The following is a 10,475-nucleotide window of genomic DNA, read 5'->3' on the forward strand; positions in this document are numbered from 1 at the left end:
TAATTTAATTATACTTTTATTTTTCTCACAACTACTTGCCTAAAGCACTTAGTTTTCTCAAAGTATTTAAATTTATTTTTGAAAAACTGATGAACAGCTACCAATAGACTTTTAGTTAGAATTTCAAGGGGTGCCAAATCATTTGGCACCTAGAAATTATGATGCTGGTTGATAGATAATGCTGAAGTTAATAAAAAGGACTAAAACAACCAATATCATTAGAGAGCTGGAAAATTCACTTTGATGAATTTTCCAACCAAAAGCAAATAGAACTTTCATAGTTAGAAATGCAATAAGAGTATGATACTGTCTGTAAGGGAAAGGATAGAAATGTGAGCAAAGAGGCATAGAAATGGAAACGAAATGTGCTGACAGAAGAAAAACATGAAAGAAAAGTGGAAAGAGTTTGAAGACAGAAACTGAAGGACAAATTGGAAGGTCATGATCATCAAGACTGAGAAGCCTAAACTAAAGTGCTTCCAAGCAGCAAAATAAATTTAATATAATCTCCAAGAGCAGATGAAAAGAGTTAACACATCACACACACACACACACACACACACACACACACACACACACCTTGAAAGTGAGGTGTCACCTAGAACCTAGACCAGTGATGACGAACCTATGACACGTGTGTCAGAGGTGACACACGTACTCATTTTTTTGGTTGATTTTTCTTTGTTAAATGGCATTTAAATATATAAAATAAATATCAAAAATATAAATCTTTTTTATACTATGGTTGCAAATATCAAAGAATTTCTATATGTGACACAGCACCAGAGTTAAGTTAGGGTTTTTCAAAATGCTGACATGCCGAGCTCAAAAGGTTCACCATCACTGACCTAGATTTACAGATGCCTCAAATAACCTGGTAAAATCTGAACATAGTAATGTAACATGGATCTCCCTTTGGACAGACAGTACAAAAATATGACCTAAAATAAATTAAGTGGAAAGCTAATATAACTACTTGTAAAAAGGCCATGTAAGCATATGGGGAAAAACAACATAAACACAGGAAAGGGAACCATGAAAGCAAAAGCTGGAAGTGTCCAACTCAAGGAAAATTCCAAATTGTACTGGAATAACTCAATTATTGGGACAGATGTATCATAGCCCAACACTGAATCATGCGATTAAAATCTTTTCTATGGTTCTATATTCCAAGCAGCCGATGTAAATCAAATAGACAGGAAAAAAAGTATGCTTACAATGTGAGCATTACTGTCTACATTAGATATATTTCTTAATAAACAGGCTTTCTCCTTAATATAGTCTCCAATAAGCGTATGGTTAATGCAAATTTGCTTTGAGAGATTGAGCTATACTTTCAGGATGGTAACAGCAAGTTTCTGATCTACAAAGCTGAGAGCAAACTTTGGTCCACAACATAATACTACTTTGGGTTGATTTTTTTCTTTGCATTTGAATGCTTTTATTAAAAGTTTAAAGTAGGTGTTTAAATAATAATATTTCCATTTTAAAAAATTACTTTATTTTCCAATTATAACTGGCATACAATATTGTTTCATATGTGCAACGCAGTGATTAGTGATTTATATGCCTTATGAAGTCATCACCCCAGAAAGTCTAAGTATTCATCTAACATAATACATAGTTATTACAATACTAGAAGCCCGGTGCACAATAATTTGTGCACTGGCAGGGGAGGGGGGGGGCGGGGGGTGGTCCCTCAGCCCAACCTGTGCCCTCTCACAGTCTGGGACCCCTCAGGAGATAAGCACCTGCTGGCTTAGGCCCACTCCCAGGTGGCAGATGGCAGGCCCGGATCCCGTGCTGCGTCGAGCGGCCGCTCAGATCGTGCTGCCGCCCACCCTGCCCACCCCACAGGCCCGGATCCCGGGCTGGGGCGGGCAGCGGCTGGGGATGTCGCTGCCACCAGCCCCAGCCGCCCCACACACAACAGGCCCGGATCCCACGCTGGGGCAGGCGGAGGCTTGGGATCTCACTGCCACCCGCCCCAGTTGCCCCACACACAACAGGCCCGGATCTCCCGCTGGGGCGGCCGGCAGCTTGGGATTGCACTGCCGCCAGCCCCAGGCAGGGTGGCGCAGCAGGATCTGCCTGCAGTATGCAAATTAGCCGCCATCTTTGTTGGCGGTTAATTTGCATATCATGCTGATTAGCCAATGGGAGGCATAGCGAAGCTACGGTCAATTACCATGTTTGTCTATTATTAGGATTATTGACTATATTCCCTATGCTGTACTTTACATTCCTGTGATTATTTTTATAACTGGCAATTTGGACAGGGGATGGTGGTGTGAATTGACTCTTCATTGACTATCTGCTAGCCAGTCAACTAGCCAGTTTCTTTTTGATAATGCATTGACTTTGCCATTTATTTGAATTAACCTTAACAAAAACCCATGGTTAGTATAAAACCATTACTCCAAGAGCTAGTATTGTTCTAAGGGAGCTTGCAGTGCTAAGAAAACTGAGTATATCTGTGTTTCTTACAATACATTAAAACTTCTGAAAAAAAACAACTTCTGCGTATTCATTACTAATTTATCAGACTGACAAAGACAAAAAACTAGGATAACACATTCTTCAGTGAGCTGTGAGAAAGCAGGCACTCTCATACATTGCTGGTAGGAATGCAAATTGGTATACTCCTTCCAGAGGAAACTTTAGCAATACCTAACAAAAGCCTACTTCTAGGAATCTAGGTAGAAGACACACCCCCAGCAATAGCAAAAGGTTATGCATAAGTCTATTTATTGCAGCATTCTTTTTGTTTGTCTTTTTTTGTTAATCCTCACCCCAGGAAATTTTTCCCATGGCTTTTCAGAGAGTGAGTGGGGGGGAGGGGGCAAAGACAGAGAGAGAGAGAGAGAGAGAGAGAGAGAGAGAGAGAGAGAGAGAGAAACTGATGTGGAAGATAGATACAAATCAATTGGTTCCCTCCTGCATGCCCCAACAGGGGCTGGGGATTGAACCCCTGACCCTTCAGTGCTTGATTGAGGTGACACTCTAGCCACTGAGAAACACCTGCCAGGGCTCACTGAAGCATTCTTACAAAACGTTACATAAAAGATAAAATATTATATAAGGTATGCACAATATAGTATTTTAAACCAATGTAAAAGATTTGCATGTATCATGGATAAACCTTGAAAATGTTTGGCGAAAAAACTAACTTTTAGAGTGATATGCATATGATATCACAAAGTTTAAAAATATACAACACAATACTATTCACTGGATATAAGCATGAGTATATATGTTACTAAAATTATAAAAGCTATGGATGAGAAAATAACACACTAAGAGTAATAATTACTTCTGAGGCAGTCTAATATGGCAAAATACTGACATTTGCTAAATATAGAAAGTAGATTACAAGGACATTTGTTAGATCATTTTCCATATATTTGAACTATTTCATGGTTAACAAAATTAATTATGGTTTTATATGGAGGACTTCTTATTTGGCCATTATTATTGAATTATATTTCTTTTTATTTCTAATGAGCAACAGTGTAAAAATTCTAGAATGCTTGGTAATTATCTACCACTTAATCATTACTGAGAATATGCTGCCACCTAGCAAAACTTCCCAGAATAGTTTAAAAACAAAGCAGAAAATGATTCCCTTCTTATGGATGGATTCTATTTACTATTTCAGTAAAAATTATTTAATAGTACTACACACTCAATTATGAAATAGCAGTTTTGCAACATCAAAAGCACAAACATAGTTTCTGACAGTCTTATCTTTTACAATACATGGAGGCAAACCATTTGTTCTCTGGCATATTAGCTTCTATGTTTATTATCTTATAGTAAATGGAAAGCAACTTTCTAACAGGCTTGTTGGTAATCTGCAATCAAGAAAAACATGACAGTTTTATATAAAAGCCCCTGGCCCTTGTATGAAATTAAAGTATCCTGACTATTTTATATATCACTGCTACCAAAGAAACAGATGACTGAAGCAAACTCAGCCCTAGTTTTGCATATCCATTACTCCGGTGTGGAAGTGTGGCAGCCTATGAACCAGGAGGCACATGCCGGGGTTGCAGACTTGATCCTCAGTAGGGGGAGGGCAAGAGGCAATCAATGATTATCTCTCATCATTGATGTTTCTATCTCTCCCTCTCCCCTCCTCTCTGAAATCAATAAAAATGTTAAAAAACAAAAACAACAGCATGTTGTTTTCAACTGTGCATCCTTTCTCTAGTTCTAGTAAAAAGGGAGGAAAAGTCTTACATGTAGGAGATCCTCCTCCACATGTAAATATTAGACTCAGGTTGAACCATCCATACTTCCATGTGTCCAACACATATTTACTTGTAACTATCTGTAGACAAGGTACAATGCTAGAGGTTAGGGAAATTCTATAAGGCAGTCCACATAAAGTAATGGTGAACATAAAGCATGCATTAAATAATTATAGGATGAAATAAAAAGTGATAGTTTATTATTTTAAAAAGGTAAAATTTTTACATTACTTCAGAAGAATAAATGTATTTTAGGGACCTAGAGTCAGGAAATATTCTGTAAATGTTAGCCTAAATTTATCCTTGGAAATTTTTTAAAAGAATAGAATTATTAAGGGTAGAAGAGATTGAAAGTTAGCGTAACAGGCACCTCTGGAGGCAGGCTTTTAAGACACTTTGGGTACTTAAATATACTATAACTTTTTAAAAGAAAAACCATAATAAAAAATTACAATACAAGTAATTCAATCAAATAAATCAAAGATATGAGTGCCAACATCCTAAAGATAATACCAGAACTTTATAGATGAATGCCTAAGGACTCTTAACCCTTCAGAGACAGGCATACAAACACAAAATTACACATAATTTCTGGCAGTTAGAGGATCCCTGAAATACATTCTTGGATCTCAGTTAAGGAGAGCTAATTTAAGTTACTAAGGATCATAAAAATGATGTTTCAAATTCTCATTCAACAGATAGGTACTGAGGATATGATAGTGAACAAAAACTTAGGTGGAGGGAATAGAAATCTCTCTCACATTCACATACATGCTAAGCAACTATTGCAAGCTTACCTCTAAAATGAGGTAAAATGGTTCTATAAGAGCTTATAAAAGGGGTAATGAAGGTCAAGAATGCTTTCCCTGAAAAAGTCTGAAATGGACTAATGAGAGAAACAGTTACAACCAACAGCATGGGCTCTGTAGATGCTGTGCTAAATCGGGGTGGGGAATGTCTGGCCCAAGAGCCGTACAAAGCCAGTGAAATCATTCAGTCTGGTACTGCCAAGGGATTAGGGGTGAGTTAATTAAATGTTTAACCAAATATAGCAGGCTAATTTTTAAGCTGATAATTTTGGATGGCTCTCAAATGATGTTGTTATAAATATCCAAATGACCCTTGGCAAAAAAAAAAAACAAAAAAAAAAAAACGGTTCCCCACCCCTGTGATAGATGGTGGAGGAAGGCCAGTGTAGTTGAAGGAAAGAGACAGAGGTGAGGGTGTTGGGGTGGGAAGTGGTATAATAGAAGATGGAGAGATTGGCTTTATTTAGATAGGTCTTGACAAAAAGCAATAGGAAAATCATCAAATAGGTTCTAAGCAAGGGAGTCACATGACTAAGTTTGTTTTGAAGAGAATACTTCAGCTGCATTAAAGGGAGTGACAAGGTAAGATTTATGTTTTGAAGAGAGCAGTCCAGCTGCACTAGAGATGAGATTGGAGGGAAAGAAGAATCACAGGTAAGTAGCTGGGATATTACAGTAGTGCTGGTGGGAGATATAACATGGACTAGGATAGGGGTAGTAATGAAAAAATCTGAAAGATAACAGTGAATTTGAACTTTTTTTCAGGTACATTTCTTCTTTGGAAGAGTTAATTCATTTATTTTACCAATTTTCTATGAGATGGTTCCTCCTAATTTTCATGAGGTATTTTACAGTAATGGCATTAGCCATTTATCTGTCATATGTGCCCTAGTTCTTTTCCTAATTGGTTTTGTCTCCCTCCCCTCTTTAGGATGTTTTTCAAATTTTATGCAGACAAATCTTTATCTGCTTTTCCCTTTGCAGTTTTCCTCCCATTAAGATTATACCATCATGTCTACTTTTCCCCCCACCTTCATATTAGAACATGTAAGATTTACTTTACTAGGTGTACCAGTTAATAATGCGGATTTTTCTCAATAGATGAAGTTACATATATTTTGACATATATGCGATTTGATATGTATGCTATTTTGTTGTATTCACAGTAAGTTTCAAAACTTCATATGTCAAATTTGCTGAAGGTGTTAACATCATAGATATTTCTACGCTTAAAAATGTTGAATTTTGTGCAAAAAAAAAAGAATATTTGCAGGAAGTTTTAATTCATTACTTTATTTTAAAGAAAAAGTTATCGTATACTTTAGGAAGCTTATGATGAAAATGCTGCATCTCAAGATACTTGTGGCCCTAACCGGTTTGGCTCAGTGGATAGAGTGTCTGCCTGCGGACAGAAGGGTCCCAGGTTCGATTCCGGTCAAGGGCATGTACCTTGGTTGCGGGCACATCCCCACTGGGGGGTGTGCAGGAGGCAGCTGATGGATGTTTCTCTCTCACTGATGTTTCTAACTCTCTATCCCTCTCCCTTCCTCTCTGTAAAAAAACAATAAAATATATTTTTAAAAAAAAGATACTTGTGAACGCTGGTTTAAATGCTTTAAAAGTGATGATTTCGATGTGAAAGACAAAGAACATCCAGGTCAACTGAAAAAGTGTGAAGACCAACAATTACACACATTATAAGATGAAGATGTGTGTCAAACTCAAAAACAACTTGCAGAAAGATTAAACGTTGCTTAGCAAACAATTTCCGATCATTTACAAGCAATGGGAAAAATTTTATTTTTTTATTTTTTAAAATATATTTTTATTGATTTCAGAGAGGAAGGAAGAGGGAGAGAGAGAAACATCAATGATGAGAGAGAATCATTGATTGGCTGCCTCCCTGCATGCCCCCTACTAGGGATGGAGCCCGTTGGCTGGAATCAAACCTGGACTCTTCAGTCCATAGACCAACACTCTAGCCACTGAGCCAAACTGGCCAGGGCATAAAGAACTAGTATTTACTGAGCAATGACCTGGTGCAAGAAGGGAAAGATTTTAAAAGAAGAAAAATGGGTGCTACATCAACTGAACGAAAGACAAATGGAAAATTGAAAAGTCATCAGTAAAATGCTTCAACAGCACAAAAGAAAGTCATTTTTGTATCGAATTGTGACTGGCGATGAAAAGTGGATTTATTTTGAGAATCCCAAATATACAAAATCATGGGTTGATCCAGGTCAACCATCAACATCGACTGTAAGGCCAAATCACTTCGAAAAGAAGACAATGCTCTGTGTTTGGTGGGATCAGGAAGGTGTGGTGTATTATGAGCTTCTAAAACCAGGCGAAACTGTTAATACTGGTCACTACCAACAACAAATAATCAATTTGAACCATGCTTTGATCATGAAACAACCAGAATGTGCCAGAAGACACAGCAAAGTAATCTTGCTTCATGATGACGCACCATCACACACTTCAAAACCAGTTAAAGACATTAAAAGATCTTGCCTGGTTGGTATTAACCCACCCCCTGTATTCACCAGACCTTGCTCCTTCAGATTACCACGTGTTCTGATCGATGGCACACGCACTTTCTGAGCAGCACTTCAAAACGTAAGAAGAAGTGGAAAACTGGGTCTCTGAATGGTTTGCCTCAAAACAAGAAAAGTTCTATTGGGACGGTATCCACAAATTACCTGAAAGATGGGGGAAATGTGTAGCTAGCAAGGACATTACTTTGAATAAAGCACTTTTGATGTTTCTCTTGAAATTATCATGTTCTCTTTGATTACAAAATCCGCCATTATTAACCGGTACACCTAGTAGTGTGAGAATGTAAGCTTCCAATTTGATAAGTTCATTTAGTCATCCAGCAAACATTTATAGAGCACATATGTTGTAGGTGACAGACATACACTCAAAAAAAGAGAAACAGGTAAACAGGTGTTTTCAGAGTAGAAAGCACTCTAGTTGCACAGAGAATGGATACTTAGCCCAGACTGAGGTGAATTAGTGAAGACTTCCTAAAGGTCAAAATTTATTTGGAAGAGGCCTGGAAATGAACTCAATGGAAAAAAGAAAGAGCCTTAAATGAGGAGTGGCATATGTCATTACTACTCTCAGAGTAATTTCAAAATTGAGCAGAACTCACTAGTACTTCCAGTGAACTCCCATATCTTTTATACCCTAACGCAAAAAACCCACTAAATGTTTTCTGGAAATAACACAAGCTTATCATATGTTGATAAATATACGCGAAGCATCTTTAATATTTCCCTCTCTAATCAATCCTGTACTCCACTGCCAAGTGAAACCCAGATTTATTGGCCTGGCAGTAAGGAAGTAATATATTTCCATTTCATTTCCTACTTCATCCCACAAGGTCTCATCAACAGCGAGGTTCAATCCCTATACCACCCAAGCGGTTTCCTACTACCATCCCTTTTCTGCTTATACTGGTCCATCTGTCTGGAATGCCTTCTTCCCCTTCATTGAATCACTGACCTGAAATTCCTGCATAAGATTCTTAAATCTCAAGAACAAATCCTGCACTCACTTCGCTTTGCCTTTTCTGGAAACTTTTCTGTACTAACAGTTTTCCTGGGCATTATTCTGAATCATAGGTGAGTTTTCCTACCTGGTGTAAGTTGCTTGAAAATAGAAAGTGCCTTACACACGGTGTAATATAAACAGTGAGCAGCTTACAGCAGACACATGTATCCACTGAATAAAGAACTATCTTTGCTGTAGCTGTGAGATCCTAATTTGAACCTTGCTTTTCCAGCTTAAGTTTAACCTCCAGATGATTTATGACTCCCTGGAATACAAGCAAAAACTGCAAAGAGAATAGTGGCAGAAACGGTAGCCTAGTGGCATGAGCACGCTACGGTGATGAAGGCAAATGTTTGATGAGACTGGAATTAGCACGAGCGAAGAAGAATTGGGGGCCACAAGTATAAACAGCTCTTAAAGTTTTGCTGTAGCCGAAACCGGTTTGGCTCAGTGGATAGAGCGTCGGCCTGCGGACTGAAAAGTCCCAGGTTCGATTCCGGTCAAGGGCATGTACCTGGGTTGCGGGCATATCCACAGTGGGAGATGTGCAGGAGGCAGCTGATCGATGTTTCTAACTCTCTATCTCTCTCCCTTCCTCTCTGTGAAAAACCAATAAAATATATTTTTAAAAAAAATTTTAAAAAAAAAGTTTTGCTGTAAATGAAAGCAAAGAAATGGGGCTTTCTCTGAAGGATATGACCTCATACGGGGTCAGCAATTTCTTAGGAAAAGCTACATAAGGTAGGTAACGTGTACGGGGAGTTTACTGATTGTCAGGTAATGTGCGAACACTTTACGTATTCCAGTTAATTTAATCCTCACAACCTGTACTATACTCTGAGTTTAGTTATACAAAGGAGGGCACTGAACATATATACATAAAATAAACCCCCCGAAGTCCCACTGACACAAATTCCTGGGTCCAGACCTCAGGGATACGTCTCTAGCTTCAGCCACCTAGAAACCTGAAGCGGAGTTACCGCTGCATCCGCCGAGTTCCGGACACCAGCCCGGGCCCCCCTGCAGGCTCCTCTCCGCACTTCCCATCCTCACCCCGGCCAGACCACGCGCCCTTCAGAGAAACGCAGAAGAGCCCTTCGAGGGCGCTCAAGGTCATCCGCACAGGCCCCCAGACCTCGGTGCTCACCTCGTTATTGAGGTTCAGGGTCCCGGGCTGGGCCATGGTTGATCTAGGAAGCGGATCCGCAGAGGCACGTGAACACAGGCCGCCTTTGCCGTTGGCGTCGCCACGCCCCCTCAACGGTGGCCTCTTTGGCCCAAAACTCCTCAGTCGTGTGCGCAAACGCTTGAATCAAAGGGACACAGGCGCTGAGATAGGACAACTTCCGGAGCAGAGGGCTACGCGCCGGAATTGCGTGTTCCTATGGAAACCAGGCGTCAGCGGTGGCCCCTGGGCGCTCTGCGATCTGTTTGTAAAGGAATTTTTCAAGATGCTGGTTTTATTGTATTCACTTGTAGACTGGGCCCGCGTTGTAAGGACCTTAGTCTTTTTTGTCCCAGTGGAGGTGAGAGAGCTTTTTTGAAAGCATCACTTGAATCACTAGGTTTTGCTCTGAATTTTTATTTATCTAGTACATGTGAAGATTCTTGCACGCCTTATTAGATACATCTTTTTGTTCAGCCGCACGTTATAAGTTAGGCATGAACATGTTTTTCCTGCACACTGTACGTTTAATTAGATAATGAACGTGTAAAGCAAAACCAGGACACACATTTGCCGCCGCCTGTGGGAATGGATATTAAATTTAAAGTATTAGCCTGCAGGCAGAGGAGACTTGAGGGAGTGAGTATGAATTAGGTAATATATTGATTACTACTTAACACCCGGAGTACT

General features: G+C 39.3%; 1 protein-coding gene across 1 annotated transcript in view; it reads right to left on the reverse strand.

Moving 5' to 3' along the window:
• The window catches only part of SRFBP1 (serum response factor binding protein 1), a 65,603-nt gene extending 55,682 nt beyond the window's left edge, over nucleotides 1-9,921 (reverse strand). The window contains exon 1 of the mRNA XM_059693794.1: nucleotides 9,768-9,921. Coding sequence (XP_059549777.1) covers nucleotides 9,768-9,803 — 36 coding nt within the window. The 5' untranslated portion in view covers nucleotides 9,804-9,921. The remainder of the gene's footprint in view (nucleotides 1-9,767) is intronic.
• Between the last annotated feature and the right edge of the window lie 554 nt (nucleotides 9,922-10,475).

Source organism: Myotis daubentonii, chromosome 4 (assembly GCF_963259705.1).
Source record: "Myotis daubentonii chromosome 4, mMyoDau2.1, whole genome shotgun sequence".
Taxonomy (NCBI): Eukaryota; Metazoa; Chordata; class Mammalia; order Chiroptera; family Vespertilionidae; genus Myotis; species Myotis daubentonii.